The sequence below is a fragment of the Mercenaria mercenaria genome, chromosome 15 (assembly GCF_021730395.1).
Source record: "Mercenaria mercenaria strain notata chromosome 15, MADL_Memer_1, whole genome shotgun sequence".
NCBI lineage: Eukaryota > Metazoa > Mollusca > Bivalvia > Venerida > Veneridae > Mercenaria > Mercenaria mercenaria.
The window spans coordinates 49,591,810-49,618,032 of NC_069375.1; the positions used below are offsets into that span (position 1 = coordinate 49,591,810).

Here is a 26,223-nt window from a genome sequence, read left to right on the forward strand (position 1 = left end):
GTAATGAAGAAGTTAAATTTCTTCAAGATGTTAATCAATACTATTGCTTCAGTACCTTTTCGTTTATTTCAAATGTACAGCCATGCGCATATTGTTGCCGGGTAATTCTAACAATGAACAGATGTTAGATTATTTTAGATAAAATACATAAGTATGATGTACAAGTATCTTGATTTTTCTCTTGCTTTAAGTTACTTCCAGTGAACATGTTCTGTCTATAGTGAACTGAAAAACAGAATCGCGCTTTTTTGCGCACTCTCCCAATATATTATGATAGAAACTCGGGTAGTCGGACTAAATTCGTCCACTTTATCTGCCAGACCGAACACGAGTTAAGAAGCGCGGGATTATTTTTTTTTATCTGATAACCAACTCTTGATAGAGTGTAATCCCATATGATTGTTTCATATAATGTCTTTAAATGAATAGACAATTGATATATACAACCTGCGTTGCCATACACAGCGCCTCTTTTGTAAAGAACGGCTATTGAAACGGGATACTCGCTTAAGGTTTTGAATTCATGGTTGTTTTAATATCAGTAAAACAAAAATAGGGATAATTTAAACTTTAAACCACATTCTTATTGTTTTAAGTGAACAAAAATTGTTTACGATTATTTTTGATTTTCAAGACCCACTGCTAGTGAAAATGAGGACATATACATAACAGAATTAAGGGATCATCATTATTTTTCATGCTGATGAACATATGGATTTACTTGTATACTAAAAGAATTTAAGAACGGAAAACTTGTGTCGTAATTTCGCAAGTTGATAAACTTTTTTCTTTTATGGAATAAGATCCTTCATTAAATAGGACTCTAATTCCGTTTGTAACTACCATGGGCTCATTAGATTGGAATCACGTACAGAGAGACATAGAAGAAAAATTACGTCAGAAACCCGCGGATGACGTCAAAAAGAAGATCACTATTCCAGATCCGGTTCCGGCCGGAAATCATCTCGCGCATTTCATCCGGTCAATTCATTGGAATTCCAAAGGAATGCTTCCATCGACAGCAGGATCACAGCGCACATATGACAAATACAACACTGTAACCCATCTGTCTTTTCAAGGTCCTGACGGTTTCGTAATTAAACCAGGAGAGGCGTCCGGGGTAAGTACTATGTGAATGAAAATAAGTTTAATGATCCAGGACCGTATCCTTACCGGAAATCAGACCGCTTAGCGCAGATATACGGATCTTGGGATCTTGAGTTCCATGTCCCAGCGAAGTATCTGTTCTCCGTTACAATTTGATAGAAGACAGTGTGTCTGAAATTATTTGTCCTCCACCTCTGATTTATGTGGATAAGTTGTCAGTTTCTTGTGGAGAACAGGTTTTCTGGGAACTTAGGTAAACTGCCCGGTGATACATAACTGAAATACCCAAGAACAAACAGCGCAAACCCCATACAAACAAAACTTTACAGTAAATGTTACAACCCTGGTTGGGGTAAAGTTACCATATGTGTTCCATATGTACCCTGAGCGACTTTAGAGTCAAATTCTTTGACATTTTCAGTAAAAGGCAGACGACACAGAATAAATACTGAAACTTTTACCACAGTCATAACGGTAACATTCACGGTAAATCTGTCACAATCTTTGCGACAATCATTTGCCGACTGTGGATAGAATCAGCGACAGTGTGATAGTTAGAACGTTATCAAAAGTTGTTATTTGCATTCGCCAATTGTTAATTAATAGCATCATGTGTAGTTTGCTATTGAATACGGTTTAATACGGGCGCATGAGATGTGTGCTTTTTTTTTCATTATGTTCAATTGATTTTTCTTTTCTAGCGCATATCTCTGAATTTCTTTTCGCAAAATGTTTGTTGCATACGTATATGCCTAGGTTTTAAGTGTTCGTACATGAAGCCGAACTTATTAGAACACAAAATGTGAAGATAGTGGTCAAATCGAGACATCTCGAGCCTATAACGGATAGTCGAAATAAAAATAATCAAACGTGTGACCCTTGACATGTATGGATTCTGTGTTTAAGGAGGTTGATTAAGGATGTATTGCTTAATTAGATAAGCCATCATAAGGAGGTGGTCGCTGAACCAGTTGTTCGAAAATCCCTCTTGTTTATTGCACGACTCGAGCATGTTCAAATATCATAGAACTTTCTTTACTAACATAACATAAAGTAGTATCACAGTATGCTATGAATAGATGTCACTGCAACAAATCACCCAGACCTGGGTACCTTAACATGAGGTATCATGCACAAAGCATTCTTGCAAATAGGGAAACTGTAATGAAGTGAATGTATGCCGAAAACTAAGAGAAATTCACACCCAATCAATCCCGTCAATCTTTTGATCTCTTCCTTTATTCGGCGTCAGCCCATGACTGTAATTGCGGTTAAACAATGAAAAAGATTAAATACTTAATCTGATTTCAAACCGATTAGTAAGTTTTTGGTATAAAATGTATATGTTACTTACCCAGTTAATAAAAGGTATTAACGCTCACTTCAACGTTTCAAAGTTCACCTGGATACCGCCATGTCAGTGGCATAAACTGGACCGTTTCTAAACAATGAAAGAGTGAACATATATTTTTCAGTAATTTTTGGATATATACCTCAAAGACTGGATTAATATTGTGTTCTCTCACTAAATAAAAATGGTTCTGCCTTATGAACTACGGTCGGAGCACGAATGGGATCCGAAAATTCCCAAATTTCCTCCGGTTTCACCGCCTATTTACATGGTAACGCTTATTTTATATTCATCTTTTCATTTCACTATCAATAATGCTGTACATAACTGTTGAAGTTTACATGTAATACATTATTTACGGCAGTAGTCCGTGTAATTTTGACTAATTTCTTCATTTAAGCAGTTGTGCGCGTATAAAACTTAAACACAAATTTAAATATCCGACAGGAAAATCACACCGCTTTTTCAGCTTGACATATGCCAACAAATTAGACGTTGCCTTCGTTTTTTGTGCTAAAAATTCAGTATAATATGTATCAAAAAAGAATTAATAACGCCAAGAAACAATTAAAACTACATGTCAACGCTCCTTATCTCTTCAAGGGTTGAATTGTGCTTCATTAGACAGCAGAGACAGTTTCTTATTGTATTCCGTTTCGTTAATGCAGGTAATGGGAAGAGGGATGTGGGAACGCTAAATGATTCAGTTTTGCTAAATGATACAAATGACGTTTAATGAAACAGAAGTAACGTTAAATGATACATTCTAACATTTCCAATTAAACAAAGAAGAGAATAAATCTCTCTGTATTCTGCGATAAACAACGGTTGATGTGCTGACCAGTAAGAGAGCATTATGACGTCAGTGATGATGTCAAATGGCCGAATGGCGTCCGGTTCATTACTTATCAGATAAATTAAGCCCAGACATTGTTTAAGCATGATTTTCATCAAATTATTTCAGTGAGTATGTAAGAATTAAAATAATCAAAGCCTTCTTTTGGTTTGACGTCTAATTTAACACGGTTCGTCGTTCAGATGCAGAGATATTAAACCACGCCCTTGTGTTTCAGTTCTCGCGCATCTGAACTCTGAAACGTGATAAATCAGGCAACAAACCACTCGCAGGTCTTGGTTATTTGTTAAAAGTTTTAGGCTCTCTAAAAGTTACAAAATGTTGACGCTAAAAGATACAAAATTTATATCGGGGGTTATGGAGATTTTTTTATTTGTTGACTTGATCTATTTTGCGTATACCTTTTAGGGAGCCTCGACTTTTATCCTTTAGCGTAGGTAGTATCATTTAGCGTCAATTCTGTATCATTTTGCAAAGTTGTATCATTTAGCGTTCCCACAGGGGATTGGAATTGTCCAAGGCAATGTCAGAGCTAAATTGCGTTAATTTTGAGGAAAGTTAGCCCTTTCCTTGACCAAGTATTTAAATTTTTGGATTTTGTTCAGAATTCTGTCTTTTAGGAAAGTTGCAACAATGACGTCATATCAACGTTAAATCTTGTACCAACCCGTCACTTATTTTTAAACATATATATATCCGGCTTATGTTTGTATTCAAATTCACCGAATGAACTTTCTTTCATTGACAACTTCAGAGTATTAGTTCTTTGTTAGGTATATATATTTTGTTGCAACTTATTGATTGAACATACAGAAATTGTTACAGTATAAGTTAAAACAAAAGGTAGATCTAAAATTATGATAGCATTGTTCAAAACGTTCAGTGCAAATGCGTAGCGTAATAAATGTACCGAAGGTCAACCATGGCATTGAATACTTTCGGTTGAGATATGAGTTTACGTGTTTCTGTACAAAGCTGAATTCATGAACAACCAAAGAAATACAAAATGTTTATAATGACCTTTTCCTGATCATCTTTAAAAAAATAAGTAAAGCTAGACTTAATTTTCCAGACTTAATTTTCCATCGTGTAAACACATTTGTATCAGTTTGTGTAAAAGCGTTCTTTCTTTGATCAACCAAATAATTCATTATACCTACGCATGTATGCAAGTGGGAGTTTTCTCCCATTGATTTCTGTTTTACAACATTTCATGGACTTTTCTTCTCTCATACCATCGGGTCGGTACGTGATATTGAAGAACTTGCTTCACAATACGCATAAAATAAATTACAAATGCAGTATAAACTCGTAACAAGGTTAGCTTTTTGTAAAAAAAAATGTTGTGCTTAACATAATTGAGAAAGTACATCCCAGCCAGCATGACTACATCGGCCCGATATAGGTATAATGTCGGAATGTCGTTAAAATGTGCCGATGTAGGGCCGACGTCGGGCCGTTGTGAGTGAACGAGTTAGGTTTTATGGCGAATCGACACAAAATGATCGTATATCGCCGAGATCGGACCGTTGAACTGCCGCAAAATATTGAAATCGGTAGATCTACATCAATCAGTGTAACTATTTCGTAAGTCGGATTGACATCGGGCCGATATTGGATTCTCTAATATAGCTATATTTTTCAAAATATTATTGATAAACGTGAAAAAGTAATCTAATTGTTTGTGTGTGCTAATTTATTAAGCAAATATGATGTATGCCAGAATTAATCAAACTAGGTTCCAAACAAAATTTGTAGACGGTATTTATCAAAATTTTATTGTAATAAAGGGAGGTTATAATTAAGATGCATTTTTATTTTATGTAGAATGCCGCCGTAGAAATATTTATATTTACAAAAAAATGAAAATATAAATATGTTTCAAATTCTGATTGAACAATTTTAATAGTGTTAAGAATATACAGAAAACTTACGTAACTGTATAAAACATGTAGTATATAGTTGTGAAAAATGTTATATCATTAAAATCAAATAACCATCATACACATGATGCGGGACACATATGTTCTGAAGTAAATTACTCTGAGAATTTATACAGTGTATAATTGAAGAAAACTTTGATGAAGCATTGCGTGTCACACTATTTCGCGACAACGATATGATCTGCCAATATCGGATGGATATCATTTTGATGTTGGCCAAATATCGTTTGCCAATGTCGGACCGATGTCATTTTGATGTTGGCCCAATATCGTCTGCCGACGTCGGGCCGACATCATTCCTATTTGCAGCCGATATTGAAGCCGATATCGGGTCGTTATAGACAACGACGTCGGTTTGATATCGGGCCGATATAGAATGTTGGCTGGGATAAGACTTGTATACCATCGTGTACCAATAGTACCATGTAACAGTTAAGGGGCAGGTAATCAAGACTAGAGGTAACACAACATGGAAACCATTAAGAAGGCCAACGCAATTATAGGGTTTTATCAAAATTGGCTATTTATTAAAAAAAAAACTTATTTCTTTAAAACCAAGGAGATCTCTTTTTGTTTGGCCTCCTCCAATTAACCAACAGTTTTATTTTTATTTTAAATCTACCGGTCTTAACTTTGGTAGTTTTTTTCTTTGAATCCAGTTTAAATCTAGTCAGGTTTTTTCGCTCTGTATTATTTTTGTGGTTAGATCACGTCAAAAAAGTCTTCTACAGGATTGTTTACACTAAATAGGAAGTGACTTCTTAATGTCACACGTGACGTAGCTCCATGCTGTTTATGAAATATGGTATTATGAGGTATACAGGGATGTGGATGTTTTATGTTTGGTTAGTTCCGTTGTTAATTGTGTTGAGCAAAGATCTAGACCAATTTCATTGTGAATTTACAGGTTTTAATTTTATCCATTGAGAAAATGTCTACATACGCGTAATTGCTGAACAGCAAATTTCATGGGAGCATGTTCAGAGGGTGTTGTTGTTCATAACATATTATTTTTTATATGCACCATAACATTTTAATTGTTTTTTTTTTTTTTATATTTTTGTTAGAAGACATATCATACTTACTGGCTATATATGGTTTTCATATCATTGAAATGTTCTATAGTACTGAAAATGAGGTCAAGATATTTAATTGTTTGTATGAAATGAAGAAAGAATTGAATTAGTATATTGTAACTAATTACAGAAAATAATTCGTTGAAACAAGTGACCGAGTATTGCAGTGGCACTACAGAAGTCCACTACCGGTGGCCTTGATCTTTAACCGACAAGCATAGATCATGTGTTGACATATTGTCACATCATGGTGAACGTTTGTGTTTAACACTAAGATAATCCGTCAACGCACATTAAAGGTATGGAGCAGAAATAATTTTACTTGACCTTCAAAAGTGACCTTGACCTTTGACCTACAAGCATAAGTCATGTACGTGCATAATCTACATATTGCCCTCTATTCACATACAAAGTTTTATGAACCTAGCTTGAATACTTTTTGAGTAATTGCAGAATCCAGATTTGCGGACGGACAGACAAACAGACGGACCGACCGACGGACGGAGGGCATTCATATAGTCCCCTCCGGTAACACCAGTAGGGAACTAATTACATTCTGTATTTTTAGTTCACTGAAATTATGTCGAAATTGGAGAGGATTGTCAGGAAAATATTGCGCGTTTTCAGCTACTTTAAACTGAGTTTTATTGTTTCAAAAATGTAATAAATTCATGATGTCTTCATCAGAAAATAAAACAAAGTTAAATCGTCAGACTGCAAAACAGGATTAAAAACAATTCAACGACGAAGGATTTGATAGTCGCAAAGATGAAATTTATTTAGGCAACTCAAAACGTCACTGGTTCTCAGCTTGCCTAAGTAGTCGCAAAGAAAGGTAAAAACTGCCTCACTGGTTCTCAGCTTGCCTAAGCAGTCGCAAAGCAAGGTAAAAACTGCCTCACTGGTTCTCAGCTTGCCTAAACAGTCGCAAAGCCAGGTAGAAACTGGTTCTCAGCTTGCCTATGCAGTCGCAAAGCCAGGTAAAAACTGTCTCACTGGTTCTCAGCTTGCCTAAGCAGTCGCAAAGCAAGGTGAATTCTGCCTCACTGGTTCTCAGCTTGCCTAAGCAGTGGCAAAGCAAAGTAAAAACTGCCTCACTGGTTCTCAGCTTGCCTATGCAGTCGCAAAGCCAGGTAAAAACTGGTTTTCAGCTTGCCTAAGCAGTCGCAAAGCAAGGTAAAAACTGCCTCACTGGTTCTCAGCTTGCCTAAGCAGTCGCAAAGCCAGGTAAAAACTGGTTTCCATATTGCCTAAGCAGTCGCAAAGCAATGTAAAAACTGGTTCTCAGCTTGCCTAAGCAGTCGCAAAGCAAGGTAAAAACTGCCTCACTGGTTCTCAGCTTGCCTAAGCAGTCGCAAAGCAAGGTAAAAACTGCCTCACTGGTTCTCAGCTTGCCTAAGCAGTCGCAAAGCCAGGTAAAAACTGGTTCTCAGTTTGCCTAAGCAGTCGCAAAGCAAGGTAAAAACTGGTTCTCAGCTTGCCTATGCAGTCGCAAAGCAAGGTAAATACTGCCTCACTGGTTCTCAGCTTGCCTAAGCAGTCGCAAAGCCAGGTAAAACTGGTTCTCAGCTTGCCTAAGCAGTCGCAAAGCCAGGTGAAAACTGGTTCTCAACTTGCCTAAGCAGTGGCAAAGCCAGGTAAAAACTGTCCCAATGGGATTCCATTGCTTCGGTCTTTTTTCGTTGTTTTTAAATAAAAACTCTATCGAAATACAGTACCGTCCTGTCGAGACGAGCAGGAATAATTTTAGTTCGGATGCTTTTTGTTGTTGTTGCTTTTTTTTTTTTTTTGCTTTTTTTCAAACCAAAGTTTACACAAAATGGAACTGAGTTCGGTACTGTCTACTCAGAACACATATTCCTTCTCAAGTTATAGGAATGAAGAACATCACGTAAATGTTTCAAAGACTTGTAATGCAAATCTATAGTCTTATAAACTTGGGCTTAGTATCAGCTTTATGAAAATAAAGGGATATTATAAAAAAATGTCTACTTTCTTCATGGTGTAAATAAACATGATTGTATAGTCGCACTTCAGTCATAAAAATTGCAAAAGGTTAAATGCAAGGCATGCCTTGGTGAAATGAGCGAGAATGATGTATAAAATGGAAATGAAATATCAATAGAAATGATGTATCTGTTTTAGGTTACGTTTCCGTTTTAACAGTATTTCAGTTACAGTATCAAACTGGGAGCAATCTAACGAAACCAGTGTTCAAACACTCTGTAACCAGTACTAACCGATCTCCGCAAGTAACTGCCAACTTCCCCGCAAGAATTAGAGGCGGAGGATTAATGATTTTTAGACACAGTGTCTTTTATTAAATCTTCGCCCGTGGATCGAACTCGTCCATTGCATCTAGTATATTTTTTCTTTAATTGATAGAAGCTTAAATGCATATAAACTCTATACGACCTGCTTATTTATTTATTTTACATTATATCTGTTTACTTAATCCTTTCTATTGCGTTTTCCATTGTTAATATATACTGACATAAGTAAGTTTTCAATTCGATTTCACTATATACAGACATGTTTCTTGTTACTGTTTGGTGTCGAATTATGTAAATGTGGAAAGCTTTATCTTTCAGTTTTATTTCGATTGCATATATGACTGAAATCAATATTCCATAGTAATTGTAAATGGAAATGTATTGAAGTTGTCAAATTCATATAATTTGATTTCAGTTCTACTAAAAGCTTTATAGATTTGATAAATGAAAAGGGATTTGACATGAGTTTTATTGGTAGAGTTTGATTTGTTTAAAAAAAATGGTGGAGATATTTAAGTAGTGTGGATTTTAAATTTGATCTTCAAAGATGACAGATATAAGATTTGTAAGTAATTAAACATTTTGTTTGGGGTTTTTTGTGACCATTACGTATTCAAAAGTAAAAACAGGATAAGAGTACATGTAGGTTTTACTAGCAATAAGTACTAATACGTATGTTCTAAGAACACTAGCATACATTTTATTCATTGTGAAAACGCTGCTGAAAAAAAAATAATTATGGCTATTTCTTTATTTTGGTGAGATTTTCATGTATAAGGTGCTTTCTTCGTAAATGCACGCCTATTTGGTGGGCACATTATAATTCTATGGTGTGGAATAAAATAGAATTACAGAAATGTAGGTCGCCAAAAGTCTGTACTTTTTATGAATTAACCGTTTGATACGCTTCTATTTTAGGGATTCTTGAGGAAGAAGGAGACTGTCGAGGATCTGATGTTGTCCCCAAGGAACCAGGTATGTTTTTAATTAATTCTTATGATAATTTAGTCGTTATGAATGGGGTTTTGTTTACAAGGGTGAAGGCATTTTAAAAATCTAGAAAGCTTTGCATTAAAGCATGTCTATCATTTAGGGAAGTGTGACGAAACAGAACCTAAAGGTAATAATTGACTTGCTACTGAGAATACCGTAAGTATTAAACATTATCTACAGATAAACAAAGAGTCTGACATTGTGGCTAGAAGAATAAACATTGTATTTAATCAACAGCAAAATCTCCCCGATTTCTTTCTCAAACCCTATTACGCAAAAGTCGAATCCAATCCGACAGGCATTTAACAATATTGATAAAATATTCTTTATTTGAAGATTTATTTAATCCTCTATGAATAACGTGTTTATCTTAACCTTTTACATTGATTTAAAGATAAATATGTTACGCAGGGACTTGTAGTATTCCAGTTAAGAATAGCATGAATACCTCAAATTACATGTATTCCAGGAAATAATGTAGAATTAACCTTTAGCCTGCTGGCCGCAAGTGGTTTAGTCTTTGCGACCTTGCGGGCTGATCATGGTCTGCACTGTTCGCTATTCAGTCTGTAAATTTTCAGTTAACCCCCCCCTTTGAATAAGAAGTGATACTGTCCAAATTGACAAGTCCATTTTAAAAATTTGGCAAGGTAAAGGTTAATTTCTAATAAGTACTGGAATCGCAAACATGCAATGCCAACAGTACCTTATATACAGTTCTTTCCTATGCCTTTAAGGTGTGAAGTGCAAAAGTTGTGCCAATGCAATAGTCAGGTATGGACAGATCATCCGTACATTACCAATTATAGTAGGCAGTTCCGATAGACATACATTGTTTTCAAAGAAGTTTGGTACTTTTTAGACAGAATGAATCTGTACCATTGAAAAATACAAACCTATGTTTTGGCAGAGTATTTTAAGTCTATTAGAAATCAAATCTAAAATCAAAACAGAGCCTATGCACTCCATATGCGTCTATATTATTGTTAAAGTAATGAATTTTCTGCCTTCTGTAATCAATATCATGTATTATACCGGATTTCTATCTGAGTTGATTAAGAATCTCTTCAAATCTTGATGTATAATATACAAGCACATTTTTCCTTCGAGTTGTATTGCGTGATAAACCTGTCATAATTTGAACATAAACCCTTGTGGTTTTTATTGATATATTTCTACTTTTGTGATGGCCTCTTTTATTTTCATTGAATCGCCTAGTCATGAAAACGGTTTAAATCGTTTATTGGTTTTACAATTTATGTGTATTGCGTCTCCAATGTGAGATAGTTGAATGGGTATTTTTATAAACAAACCTGGGTATTATACATGAAATATGTCGGAAGTTAGAGATTCGCCGATTTTTGAGCAATTTTACGCATTAAAGGGATTTTCAAAACGGGAATGCGTATGTATACAATGCTTTTTACATTAAGACAGTAATTCCTTTAATCCATTGTACATTTTTGATAAAAAAAATGTTGACATTTGTCTGAACCATTAATCAGCTATCCAGTTTTTATCGTATACCATGTATTAGTTTTCATATTTACCATAGCAACATAGTTATGTAGTAAATATATACCAGTTCTGATCATTTTGTTACAAAAGTATATTACTGAATGTCATTTATTTTTGGTCAAACAACTCATAAATTATTCATAAGAATAGTGTAAAGTTATGGTAGCCAGAGCTCACAGGAACTATACACGTGTGCTGTACAGAGCGGGTATCCAGCGCAGAGTTTTTCCAGAGTCAGTTTCATATTTGCCCGTCTTGTAATACAAAACAAAACAACATTGTTAAAAGTGCATTTTTAAAAGATGCTGAAATTTTAACAAAACATGATCTATGATAGTCCCCAATGCTCGGTTCGCCTTTAAATGATACTGAACATTTGAGACGGGCGGAGGAAGAGGGGTCCTGAACCCATCTGTGTCTGTGAGTAATCATTACCAACTTTTAGTAACATCTCGAAACCGATAAAGCGGGACAGATCTACCTATCATAAAAATCAATAAAACCAATAATCCGATATCGTCGCTACCGGACGGATTCGTTGATTTCCGTACTAACTGTTGTTGTTGTAGTAACACGGGGGAAAATCGATAATTAACAGCTTTAGTCATTATCTGATGCATTTACAGGTGGAAGGTTTACTAAACGATATAGATCTACTTAAATTGAAAGAAGTTTAGATAATTATTAAAGTGAAAATCGGAACAAGTCGAAAATTTTTATAATACTTTATTAATTGTCAAATAAAAGTAATATTTAAGAATATGTTATCTAAAATATTTAGAAATCGTTACATTTTATACATCGAACACATAGATTCACTTTCTTTTTAATACATGAAACATCATGCTAACGTATACCTATGTACAGAAAAGAAATATTTACGTACAAGAAACTGTCTGTAAATAAAATAAATATTCAAGAATATGAATGTTTTATCTAAAATATTTAGAAAGCGTTAAACTTCCTATATACGCGCTTTCTTTCACATATTATGAACATTAGAATATGAGCTTTTGTTTCTAAAATATTTTCAAAATTCTGAATCACTAACGTTTTTAGATTTTCGTCGTAAAAGGTAGTAAAAACAGCTAATTCTCATGTATTTCCATAACATAAAGTTTGTTAGTAATTAGTTTTGAAGCCTTCATAAGAAATATAGCTTTTTTTTCAAGATATCTAAAAAGTATTTTTGTTGTCGAACGATCTGGAGGCCGGTCGCTTTAAAGAAAAAGAAGTATAGAAATAAGACTTATACTTTTAAAAGGAAATACTTAACCCTTACCATGCTGCTGGACACGATTGGTTCTTCCTTTGCAATCAGTGTAGATCATGATCAGCCTGCACATCCGTGCAGACTGATCATGATTTGCACTGTCTGCCATTCAGCCAGTATTTTTTTGGTATGCACCCCTTTTCATAATTAATAGTACTGTCCAAATTGAAAGATAGACAAGTTCATTATTAAAATTTAGCATGGTAAGGATTAAGTTTCTTATATCGTGTCTAAATAGAAATATCATATTTGCGTGACTTGAATAAGTACTGCTGACAAATACTACTATCATAGTATACTTTAACTATAAATATATTGTTACAGGGGAAAAAACATTAAATAATAACTTCATCAATATCTCAATTTTAGAATAGCAGACTTAACTAAGTAATAACTTAAGATTTTTCGTGAAATTTGGGCCAGGATCTTTACTCAGTAAATATGTACGGAACAACTCTATTAACGATGTGAATTCTAAATTTGTACTGATTCTTCCTACTGTCATACGATTCATGAAATAAGAGTAAAAACCTAAAAAAAATCCTGAAAGAAAGGGAAAAGACTATATAAAGACAGAAGAAAGTGAAAGACATATATTACAACGCAAAAAACATAAAAATACCTATCACTTATAGTAAGTGAGGTAACATATCTTTTATGACCCGCCTTGAAACAACACTGACCGGATATTGTTTACCCCTAGGCAATATTGTAATACACAATAAAAGTCAAAGGGTATTAAGATATTTGTTACAATAAAATCATTTTATGCTTAATGTGATTGTGTGCAATCTTGAGACTAAAACAAATAATAGATATCGCAATTTTTTAAAACGAATGATTAAAGAATGTACCAAAAACACGCATTAATTTAAGAATACAGAATAATATATACAAAGTAGGTTCGGAAAGAAGCAGAATTATCAGTTCATCAAGGCTATCTTTCAAATTAAAGTTTGGTCATATTATGAAGACTAGAAAATGATTTTTTTTGTTTCAAAATTATTAAAAAAATCCCATATGAAGAAAAAAAGATGACCGCGTCGGAGATCGGACCCGGACCGCCGCGGCAATAAAAAAAGTCTCCAGATCGATCGGCAAACAATAATATAGGTATCTGGAAATTAATCATCGCTATATTTTTTAAGAATACTTTGAAACTCAATTACTGACAGACTATATTTTATGGAAACACGTAAGAATTAATTGCTGTAAGTATTTTTTACGATGAAAATTAAAAGCATTTTGTATATTAAACGCGAATTGAATACTAAATCCTCCATAGCGTTATTTTAAACGACAGCGGATCTAGGTTTCGGCGTTTCTGAGTTCAACAATTAATTTGTTTTAATTTGTCTAATTACAATCTCAGATTTTTTTGATTTTTTTTTTTCAATGTGAAGTTGCCTACAATTCATAGGCTTTGAGCTATAACAATTTGTACTGACAAAGTCAGACTAGCAGACGACAATATTTTCCGTAACAGCTTCCGAGTACTTACGGATAACGGCGGAAGAAGCCGGAATTTTTTAAGAAATGTCCACTGTACACACTAAAATGCAAAAAGGACCAAACAAACAATTTTAAAATTTAAAACAAATTACACATAACGAAAATTGAATAATTTTTCTACATTTTTAGGGGTATCGATTTTTTGATTATTTGCGGAAAATATCTTATTTTATCTGTTATATTTGAAAAAGTCAGTTTTTTTTACCCGTTTCCTACAGAGTCTATATGAACTGAGGTGGGTCTGTTTAAAGTCAAAAAGGACCAACCAAATATTAAAATATTTTTTTAAAAAAATATTCATAATATCCGGAATAAATTAAACTTTAATTTGTGGGGTATCGAATTTTTGATTTCCAAATAGAACTTTTTCTATTTAAGTTTAAGTATTTTTTTCCTTCTTTGTTTATATAGGCAAATTTATCGATTTTCCGATAGATCGATGTTACTAAAAGTTGGTAATGTCTGGAATAAATATGAACAATTATCGTTTTATTGTAAAAGCTATTTATGGTAACCTCCCTCTACTTGGTGTCGATCTGATAGACTTGATGTTCAGACGATGTTTTTAGATTCTTCCGAATCTATGTTTATATCCTATCAGATTATTTCCGTAAACTACCTTTTCCTTGACGATATCACTCTGCGAGAAAACAAAGTTCCATAGGCTGCATAGTATCTTAAAAACAATTCATTTAGAATTGTATTAAAGCACTCTGATTTATTTTAGTTTACTAACTAGACTGATAAACTAATTTGAGCAGACTAAATAACCCTAAAGAACCACTTATAGACACTTGACATACACACAAGCGTATTATATTCCTACGCGCCGTACTATATATCAGTTCAGCAGTGATAGCCGTGATCGTATAGTGGTTAGTACTTCGCGTTGTGGCCGCGACAACCCAGGTTCGAATCCTGGTCACGGCAGTGTCTGTGTCAGTCGCTGTCCCAGCACAGCTGGACCATTTTTCCCCCAAGGTAATTAGGGAAAAAAATCAATAGAATGCATTTGAGGAGCAACGATTTCCTTTGAAGATGAATTTTATGCACAGTAATTACATGTTCTATAGAAATGAGTACGAAAATCTGTACATTAGTCTGATTAGAGAGCGCCATAGCTCTTTCCGTTCTTCAGATAATTGAATTGCTGAAGCATATGACTTCAAAATACATTCACCTCCCTTTCCGTATAAGTTACGAGCCAGGTCACTACAACTTGTGTGACAGTTGCTGACTGTGTTTTTATGAGATAAAATCAAATTACACGTACTCCAGATATAGTCTTAATTAAGCTGTGCATATTTCTAAATGTCTACTATTTTGAAAATAATTATTTTGTCACAAAATGCACTACATCATAATTTCTTAAGGACAGGAAAACACTTTTAGACAATCTATATTTCTAGTTTTCTCTTAGTCGACTGATTTCTTGCAGTGTTATGGGTATCCTATACGCTATATAATCAATTAAGACATATTTAAATAGTTTTTGTAATACATTTGTATTTCTCAATAAACATAGTGCATTTACAACAAACATAGATATTATGGTTTTACTATTTTAATATTGTAGTTGTGACATAATTAAATAGTTGTTATATACTAGTATACACACTGCTATTTTGACAAGTTATTAATCTCTTTGAAGCCTGTGAATTTGAACTGCACCTCAACTTTTACTAGTTATAATTTAAACACAGTTCAAAATGAAAGCACACTATCAAGAATATATGCAGCAATGTATGTTTAATATTGACAGACCTGCTTTAAATGGAAACGTTTTTCCGTCTAGCGACGCGTTCAATATTACTATCAACGAACACAGTGAGAGGTTTATTTGACTTTCATATTAAGTTATTTCAGAAGTTGTTTCAAATGTTTGTTTTTCAAAAACCTTTCCATAAGGGGATAGCAGGTCTGATAACAGCAGTGAATATGTATTTAGAACCAGTCTAAATTTAAACGAACCCAAACAAAACATATTTGGCTAGGTTTTCATTTAATGTGGATATAGTGCCATATCGGGTCGCAGGCAAAAACACACTATCTGGTCTCCTTTATTCTGTAGAAAATTGAAAAACTTCCAATGCCAGCAGCACACACCAGGACTCGTTTTAAATGTCTGTGACTTAATTTCTTTGAGGGGTATTTTGTCAGTGCTTAATAAAAAGCAAAAGAAACGGGAGGGGGCCGGGGTCAACTTTGAAGCAACAGAACTATTTTCATCCAAAACAAAAACTTAAGTTTCCATTTTATAAGGATATTATTTTATGATGTCCTTCTTTAATGTCAAGCATAGTTCAGCAAAAACTTGCAATGAAAGTAGGGAAGGTAGCTCTACAGAGCAAGGAAGGTATAGTCGTTCTAGACAGAGTCAAACAAAACCGAGAACTATTTGAATCCACCATTATGCGTTTTTTTAATAACCGGATAATCCTGTAATCGCACATGATTGTCATTTCCGGTTGACTATATTGGATGTCGTTCTATATATATATATACACACACACCACTGGAACTGTCTTATAATTTATTTTCAAGCTGTATTTTTGTTTTGACACGAGTAAATTATTTTTACTATTATAGTGCGAGTTTTGTTATTTATAATTGTGTTACGATTATTTACAGATTAAAAATTTCATAAGACTATTGTCATATCTGAAATAACAATTGGATTCTCTTTCAAGTCAATAAACGATCCGAAATACTCTTGACAGTTAGGCTTAAAATTGACCTGATTCAGAAATGTTTACTTTGCATGATAATTATTTAACCATTTAAACTTTTAAAGGCACTGACCTCCTGATCGTATGACAGTTTGATATCAGGATTCTTAAGATGGCTTTGAATCTTAGTTACTGACAGATAATATATTATGAAAACAGAAGAAGTAGTTGCTTTTACTATTTTTTCTTGATTTGGCATTTTCAGATAGTTTAATAATAAAAAAAACTAATGTTTAAATGTTCATAATATGACAAAACTTCAAAGAAAGATCTTTGTACCCAAAATCTGGAGGCCAGTGCCTTTAACACAGACATATACGCCTATACTGGTTGTCCTTTTTTCTGCCCAAAGATGGCGCACGGGCAATCAACAGCACACTTACTAGTAGTTCTTCCGGTGTAATTTTCGCCTGCACTTGCACAATCATAAATACGGTAACAGTAGTTCATTCACGTGCTGATATGAATCACGTGCAGATGTGAATGGATGGAATGTTTGGTCGGCGGAGTATCTATCTATGAACTCCCTTTGCACAAGATCGTGGTCTGAGTTTTTAAAAGACAAGCTATTAAGGAGGGATTATCATGTTCAGTATCTGAAATACATGAACAATATTCAAAAAATCAATGCTGAGCTTTTGAACAAAATTTATATACCGCCCTCTTTTTCTAAAAAATAATGTCATCACAGTATATTGTTTTGAAGTGTTTTTCGCATTAATGCAGTGGACAACTGATTGGATGGGGAAGAACGGCAACTCCCGCCAGTTTTTACGTCTATTTTGTTGTTGTTGTTGTTGTTTCTTGAACTACAAACCGGTGAAAAACAGCGATTAAATAAGACAGGTTTTCACGTTAATATGATTGTAGGCCATTTATATACTAGTTTTCTTTAAATGTATTTACGGGATTTATTGATAAATTGGCAATATTTTAAATATTGGCTTACGGTTTACATTTTAAAGCTATATCAATGTAGATATTTATGTTTAATCATACCAATACCATAGATTTAAGGGATTGAATGGAATTTATTTCATATCAAATACTGCAATTACCTGTCGGTAAAATCAATTGCTATATACAAAACAGTTTAAGGACCTTTTCCCACCTATAATTGCTGTGTAACATTATACGTATAACACACTTAAAATGTATATACTATATATCCCATCATAATTATTTAAATGAAAATTTTATACGTTAGAGCCCCATAAAGATGGGCTGTTTTGTGTAAATAAGACGTACATAATCAGTGTATATAATGGAAAGTAAAGACATTTTGTAGCAGCTATATGGGGAAGACCAGTCCAATTCTAAAACGTTGTTTTTGAAAATCAACAAACACTGAAGTATTTCTTACATATTATATTACATATACACCTATAGATAAACTATAAAAATTTACAAATTATGTACAGTAAATGATCCTTTGCTATTTTTTTTGGAGGGGCATTACATTTTGTATAGTCAGATTTTCATTGAAAGGTCCCTGCAAATCGTATGCGAATATGACATTTTCTTTTAGATAACACTTTTGTCTGGATCCTGATGAAATTTTGGAAGAATGTTTCTTTTTATTATATCTAGTTTTATTCTTTTGAGCTGTGAAAGTCAGGTAGCGTTTTAGGGGTATTATGGCTCTCTTATTTGTTTCCTTTAAATTGCTGGAAGACCCTTGACAGATTTCTCGCAAATACTAGATTCATGCTTAAATCTCCAGAGAGTCGTTGGCATCTCACATGTTGATAATACATTATTTGTTCAAGATTTTCAATCGATGGAAGGTTCCTGAACGAATGTTGGAGTCTGCCCCACCCGGCAGCAAACCCTTTACGCCACAGGAGGTGGAAAGTAAGTATAGAAGTAGACTTTAGATTCAGTATGGATACTAACACTATGTTAGACTTGGCGACGAATCTCTATCATAGGCAGTTTATGTTAAGTCTGGTATCATTTGTCATGTGTCCGAATGTAATAATCGTTTGAAAGGTATTCATTAAATGTATAGAAACTCAAAAATATAAAAAACATATATAGAAAGTCATGTAACACGTGCATGTAACACGTGCATTTAACACGTGCTTTCTTCATTGTCTTGCTTTTGTTAACCGTGGATTGCTTTAACGTGTTTGCTTTTTGTCTGCCGTAGCATCTGTTCATGTTCCATCAATTCCACCGACGCCGGCGAAGGCCCAGGGTACACCATTGCCGGCCACACCAATGGCACCAAAACAAAAATTGAGCCCGGCTATATCAAGGATGTCACGGGAAATGTCACGTAAGTTTTATCATGAAAGGCTTGACAGATTTAGATAAATTTTGGTACACAGATGTAACATCATAAAATACAGGTCAAGTCTGATTTAAATTGCACCTTCTTGTGACCATATCTTTCTTATGGTTGCCATTCTGTGACAAGACCGTATTGTGTAGTATTCGTCACTCTTGTGACAGTTCTAGTTTTTCTTATATTGTTCTGAGTTCCAAACTGGGGCGATATGTTTTTATTAAGAGAATCCGCTACTATTTGGTTATCATTTTTCACACTGAAAATATAAATAACATGCGTTCCGCTTTTTCATGTAACAAACTACTACATACTGCCAGTATGACACTAGCAGACCACTTATACCGAGACACTTGAAACGAAAAAGAAAATTATTTATATTCCCAAGTGGTAGTAGTTATATCAGTTCAGCGGTGATAGCCGTGATCGTATAGTGGTTAGTACTTCGCGTTGTGGCCGCGACAACCCAGGTTCGAATCCTGGTCACGGCAACGTCTGTGACAGTCGCTGTTTCGGCACAGCTGAACTTTTTTTCCAGATATTACACATTTTTCTTATCGTTGGAATTTTCTGATCATTGCCAAATGTCTGTTAATTCCAAATAACAACATTTAGCTGTCAAACACTAAAAACAAAAACAAAAACAAATAATTTTACTCGGAAAAGCCACTGGCAACAGACCAGACGGAATATGTTAACCTAAGAACCATGGTCATGAACGGTAAATTGTACTAACCAATTTCAGTCGCGCATATCTCACAACGCTCAGTACTATGCATATTGAACAAGTTGTAATTTATCTAGTTTTCTGTATGTTGTACCATTTCATTTGGGTCGAAAGTCTGCTTTGCATTCGTGAACATTTCAAAATATACGTGCACGTATAAAATTTGCGTGCACTTACATAATTAAGCGGTCGCGTATAAAAATATACAGGAAGACGTAAATATTTACGCGTGCACGCATATTTTTATACATGCACGTATACGTATATTTTGAAATGTGCGTGCACGCAAAGCAGACTTTCGATCAAAATGGAACACCATATTCCCGGTCGCAAATTGTACCTTTCGTCGGAATAGATCTTATTTGTATTGAATGATTTGCCTATGGCCATGGAATGACTACTGAAATATTTTCGTTCCTTGCAGTGCCTAATATTAAGATAAAAACCACACCCGTCCCGAGAGTAGAATCGAGAAACGGACTACAGTTAACAGGTTCAGTGGGATGTAAAACACCAAAATCAGCGGAGAGGCCAATGAGACCCGAGCCAGTGGTTCCACAAAGGTCAAAGACTATGTTCGTGGAAACACCACGGAAGAAGAGCAGTGCGGAGGTAGGTCCAGTCTGAACGGAAACTGTCCAAACTTTTTCTTTAAATTCAGTTAGTTGCGAGTTTTCTGTTCAGCCTTCGATTTGTTTAAAGAACTTAATTATCATATAAACTAAGAAATGTATCTAATGCGAAATATTTTCTAATTCATTTTTTTTCTTTCTCCAGTCAGATGCTTCTTGCAAAAAAAGACCAATAACTCGACACTAATGCCGCCGTGACTGGTGGATCAGTTGTACACATTTTTTCAAACATTATAAGCATTATTTTTTGCCATAAAGGTATACAGTTTGAGCAGTATTCTACGTATTCCAGTCTAACAAGCTTAAATGGCAGTAATTCTTGCACATGGACAAAACTATCATTTGTCGATCAAGTGGCACTGATGTTTCTTTGAGAAGACGCATTTAAATGATATTGAGGAAAACGTTTAATGATGTATTGTGTACCCCTAATTCGCTCGGTACACCAAACTCGCCCGATTGGCACACGTTTCATTCGGGCCAGATGCGCGTGCATCCTTTCGGTACACCTGTGTGACATGTCAGCCCGTTGTATAAATCGAACCCACTGATGTGTGGGATATTGTTTAAAAATGCATGTAACTAGTTTATAAACAATTTATATCATGAATGACTAGGTGTTTTGAAACCTGTCTCACCCTTGTTGTTACCGTGACTTTCGTGTACCTCGAAACGTTTTACGGAAGTATGAAAGAAAGGATTAAAAAATTACTTTGAAATTAGGGTATATGTCGAATTTCTGCAATTTCAGCAATTAATGCCGATATTTATTAGTCCGTCTAAAAATAAATGGACAGTTCATCAAAGTCTGCAAAAGAGTCTGTATTTAGAGCGCAGAATTTTTTTTTCAGAATGGTATACGACTGAACTCTGCTCTTCTCCCGGAGGCCGTACCACAGGCAGAAGAGTGGATGAAACACGCGGACAAAGCCGACAAGAAGGTTATAGAGCGGATATTGAAAATGGCCAGCAAGAAGCATGAGCTGGAGAAAAGCTTAAAGAAATCTCTGTTACCTGATGCAAAAGATAGCGTGGAAAAATGGATGAAAGACGCTAACGCAGAAGGTATAAAAAAGTGATTTACCTTTTCTTGTTTCGTAAAGGTTCGTACTTGTACTGGAATTTGGGTAATATTCCTGGATTGTGGTATTATCTATCAGTTTCTACCAAAAATATGACACTTATAAGAGTTTCATAAGGAGCATAGGACATATCTGGCATAAAATATGTCTCTTGTGCAAAATATAGTCCCCCATATATTGAAAGTGTGCATGTTCAGTAATTTGATATTTTTTATCATATTGTCGTGTTGGCAATTAATTGTATCATGTTGTACAAGAAAATCGAAGCAAGAAAACATCCGTATAGGTACATTATAATATTTGTTTTTCTTTTCCAAAGAACATAATAAAAGATAGTAATAGTTAGGAATGTGCCATTGTTTATAACAATGACGTATTTCAAACCATTTCTCAAACAAATTTTAGTTTTGATATTATGCATATTTGGAAGAAACTTCTACGAAGTTATATATTTCAATAGTACTACATTTACTGTAGTATATGCGTACTACATTTTATATATATTACTGTAGTGTAAACAACTTTAAAAATGATATACCATATTGTCCATAACGCATTTTACTTTTCGAAATGATCTTCCTTTGTTTACAAACACTAGTACAATTGCATATAACATTACACTCGGGTACTATAAGATTTTGAAGCGATCTTCCATTTAAGTTTCTGATATAGATCTATGTATTATCTATTTTGAAATGATCTTTAAGGCCAAGACAAAGAAAAAGGTAGGTTACACATGCTTAGTAATAGATAGAAAACATGTATGATGTATTAATATAGTAATAACTGTTTTAGACTCTGAAATAATTACTTTAAATGATATATATATGCACAGTTTTCTATTGTACAATTGCTTTATTACACTATATAGACACCAAATGTATTCACATGCTCAAACACATGCTCCCACAAAATCCTTTAGAATGAACATATCATTAAGCAGAACATCAGATTTCTAAATCATATTGGCATAAAGATCTGCTTCTATTTTACCTCTCCGACAAACTGGAGCATATATAGTCAGTATAAATATGCCCCGCATTGTTGCTTTAAGTGTTACAAAGAAAATCCCTTTTCACTGTTCCAGTGCGACCATGCCTTTCATTTTGTTTCAGTTTCAAAAATAGTCAATAAGGCGCTAAAATAAACACGATTTACCCTGAAGTTCTGTATTACAATTTTTCTTTCCGATACATTAAAGGACCTCCTGTATACTAGTACTATTGAAACTGTTTGATCTTCTGACCAACTTATATGAAACTGCTTTGTCAAATGCAGCATTCTCTGTTAATCTTTTTAATAGTGTACACATGCGAATGCCAAATAAAAGAATTATGGCAATGCCTACCTTCAAGATTTACATCTGACATTGTCAATAATACTCTGTCTTATTTTAACTTTTGGAGTTTGCATGTATGAAAATTTAAACTTTTGTCGTGAAAGTTTTGCAAGCTAGCGTAAGCGTGAATAACGTTATAAAATATTGATTGCGACAATAAGCTCACTAATACACTTAAGGTATATACTAAAGCATTTACGAGGAAAAATTTAATGCCTCTATAGTCACAGCTAATATAGTTCCGTTAGTTTATATTGCACTGTCTTTTAACTTTAAAAAAATGTAAAAGTTTATTTTAGGTAGCTTTTACTGCCTATTTCTGTGTCACTATTGATTATTTCACGTACAATATATGTATTTTATAATTGTTTTCTTTAACTCTGTGTTTGTATAGTTTGTTGTTGTGCTTTTAATCGGTAATAATGTGTGTCTTTTTACATCTTGTGAAGAAGTTGCTGTTGTTGTTGTTGTTATTTTTCACAAACAAAAATGCAATAAATCATTAAAAATAAAAAAAAGACGTCAGAACTGTTTACCTATAATAGAACAACCCAGGGTTAAAGAATTTTCTTGTAGAAAATCTGAAAATTTATTGGTTTGGAAATAAACGATAAATACTCAAATAAGCACAAATTTCCCGTTTTTCAGAGCGACAGGTGGCTTTGAATTTCTTCAACTCTCTAGCTGGTGGGCAGCTTATGGGAATGACTGTTGAAAGCCAGAGGAAACGTCTAAAAGAAGTACTTAACACACTTGAGGAGTAAGTGAATTATTAAATATAGTACAGTTAACCTTAACCTTAACATATATTGCAAACTGTAAAATATCTTTTCAATAGTTGTGGTGTTGGTTTACAAAATTGGACACAGATTTTCATTTTTATGTAATTCTGAGCAATGTTGGCTATTTGTAGTGAAAAATATACACACTGTAGTTCAAATCCTTAATAAGCTGTTTTACTTTACTGAAAGGCGAAAATATTTTATGCATATTACTTTAATATAATAAGAAAATGTGTTTTAATTTTATTGAACAATATTAGATAGGAAGAATGAATTAAACTACCTGTTCTTTTGTCAGGTGGGCCTGTCTAACTAAACACTGTCTTCTAGTAGAAACTATTTCCCCCGAAATAAACTACTTTGAACAATCCAGTTTAAAGCATTTCTTGCAGAATTTGGTTGTTCAGTTTGGTATTTAAATATTTGCCTTTCCATGTACATGAATTTTTTTTCAAATTTCAGAAATGAAGAATTTGCTCATTTTGATCTTTAAAGTAGGTCCTATTCGCTACGCGGGTGATTTCCTGTCGAGAGTTTGGTTTGCTTGAAGCTTTTTAGCTTTCATTGTGGAAATTTGGGATTCATCTCAAATTAACACCTTATCATAAACTGTGCGTCAGATTTAACATGTTTGTCCAGAATTGTTGTGAAATACATCATCTCATTTCATATTGTTCTGCTTTTTTTCCTGTTGCTCAGAACAAAGCCTGGTGTTCCTTCTTATGGCAGACTGAAGAAAAATACAAGACGCCGAAAAGAGACGATCAGTGACGGAAAACTCCGATACGTTCGTCTACTTACTCCCGATACACGAGAAAACCGTTGGATGCATACGACTTGGCATCACCTACCCGAATACAGAGATGACAATATTGTTAACAACTGGAGCTCCCACTACATCCGGCCACACGAGCCAACTCCCCGACATTTTGTCATACATCCCGACTGGGGATAACTAACTCAACTAACCAATAGTTCTAATGACTTTTTATTGATATATTTGTTAACAATTTCTTAATACTTTATGTAATAATAGGCTTGTGCGAATTCGTTAAAGATGTAGAACTATTGTTAATTGTTTCATAGTTTAAGTGTTACTAGTTTACTTGGCGTCAAAGAAATCACTGTCGTCAAAGATGTTGCATATGAAGAGTGTGTCGGTAAAAGAAATGTTTCAGAGCTTGGGCAATACCATTTGAATAAAATGCTTTTATATTCTATAAAAGATATATCTATCACCCTTAAAGTACGAGAGATAATGTTGCCTTCAGCTAGTTGACCTGTAATGACAATCGGCAATTTCCGCACGATTACGTACTCTTCAGACACGTGCAGCGTGTTGGAATGCCGAAGAAGGATACTGAGATACGTTATTTCAAAATTGACGAGAGTCGTTACAGGCCCATTACATTAATTATAAACTATTTTGGTTTATCATAAATACCTTCTAGAAATTTATACTGCGGCAGCCATGCTATAACTCCTAATGTTGTTTTGCAACATATGACTTGGACAATGGTGACTTTGCGACAGGAACGTATTAATAAGATTATTGCATATCTTTAAACGAGATCAAAGTAGATGTATTTATATGACTTTTTATTTATTTTTATACAGTTTTACCTTTTTTATTTATCTTTAAAATTGATATATACCAGCTATAAGCAGAGTGTTGCCTAATGCTTTTCTAAACAGCTTTTGCTTAAATGTTTCTATTCATGTTTTTTCTTGATAATATATATTTGTCATCTTTTGTGATTATTTTTTTTTCTTATTAAAACAACATGTTTAAGGACTGTCATTTTTTGTAAGATTCGGTTTAAGTTCTTTATCAGTGAGAACACTGCCAGTGAAATATCATTTATTTCTTATGTAAAACGTGTTTTGCTTTTCAGCCCTGCAGTTCATACGTAATGACGTCATAAATTTATATATAGAATATATGTGGTCTGATGTAAAAAAAAAACTGCCATACATGCAGCGAAGGAATAATGTAGCAACACAATCATGAGACATATTTGTAAAAAATCAGATATTCAGCGGTTCCAATAAAGCCATATTCGCACGAGAGATCTTACACACTGAGACACGTAAATGTCGTGCCTGTTTCCTTTATCTTTTGTTAATTTTGTTTGCGTTTAAATAATGAATTGTGGAACGGTATTTCCATCAGTTTTCGGCTTTCAAAGTGATATTCAAACACTAAGACCTTAACTGTGATATTAATTTTAGTTGTTTGTGTAACTGAAGGTTTTCCCAACTACTCTCTCATCTTTTTGTTTACATGGAAGTATATTGTTCATTCTCTTTTTTTCGTAAATATATTATTTTCATTTTTCAGTCTTACTTCATGCTATTTGCTTAGAAAAATGCTTTAGTTATTCTAAACATGTCTACGTTGTCATGAGCTTTTTATAATATACATATGAATAAAAATAATTGTATCGTTTTATGTGCATTTTGACAGTATTTATACTTGTTGTAGTATTTAAAGAGTACACTGTGATACTGTATGTTATGTTATTTCATGGTTTGAAATCAAAGAATAAACTTTTTATCAATATACATGAAGAGTTTGTCACATTCTACTATGGAATAGTTTATTGCATTATTTTTGCTCATCTGAGCACGAAGTGCTCATGGTTAAAATATTGCGACCATGAAGCGTCTGTGCTACGTCATGTATGTCTGTCCGTCGTCAACAATTTCTTTACACGACATCTTCTCCTAAACCACTGAA

The 26,223-nt window shown here is 34.0% G+C and overlaps 1 protein-coding gene and 2 non-coding genes across 10 annotated transcripts; all 3 read left to right on the plus strand.

Annotated features, from left to right (window-relative positions):
* Positions 1-414: 414 nt before the first annotated feature.
* Positions 415-26,048, plus strand: LOC123554174 (uncharacterized). 8 transcript variants are annotated; one of them, XM_045344163.2, is made up of 10 exons: positions 415-1,120; positions 9,525-9,581; positions 18,401-18,485; positions 18,784-18,912; positions 20,073-20,260; positions 21,132-21,345; positions 22,070-22,087; positions 23,350-23,461; positions 23,946-23,977; positions 25,379-26,048. In XM_045344163.2, exons 1-9 carry the CDS (start codon positions 845-847, stop codon positions 23,974-23,976), a joined length of 1,110 nt encoding a protein of 369 aa, XP_045200098.1. In that variant the 5' UTR covers positions 415-844; the 3' UTR covers position 23,977; positions 25,379-26,048. The 8 variants fall into 8 exon arrangements, with proteins under 8 accessions (XP_045200098.1, XP_045200106.1, XP_045200081.1 ...); XM_045344171.2 differs by lacking the exon at positions 22,070-22,087 and having other exon boundaries at positions 422-1,120; XM_045344129.2 differs by lacking the exon at positions 23,946-23,977 and having other exon boundaries at positions 433-1,120; positions 24,183-26,048.
* On the plus strand, positions 14,761-14,832 carry Trnah-gug (transfer RNA histidin (anticodon GUG)). The gene has a single exon. It is a non-coding gene; the product is annotated as a tRNA-His (tRNA).
* Trnah-gug (transfer RNA histidin (anticodon GUG)) lies at positions 19,341-19,412 on the plus strand. Its single transcript has one exon. It is a non-coding gene; the product is annotated as a tRNA-His (tRNA).
* Positions 26,049-26,223: the final 175 nt, after the last annotated feature.

Bases quoted from the DNA above. Each gene is read 5' to 3' on its own strand.
- LOC123554174 (XM_045344129.2), top strand. From the start codon at position 845: ATGGGCTCATTAGATTGGAATCACGTACAGAGAGACATAGAAGAAAAA. The intron at 9,582-18,400 runs GTATGTTTTTAA...TATTTGTTCAAG, and splicing joins TGTTGTCCCCAAGGAACCAG to ATTTTCAATCGATGGAAGGT. The intron at 18,486-18,783 runs GTAAGTATAGAA...TGTCTGCCGTAG, and splicing joins TACGCCACAGGAGGTGGAAA to CATCTGTTCATGTTCCATCA.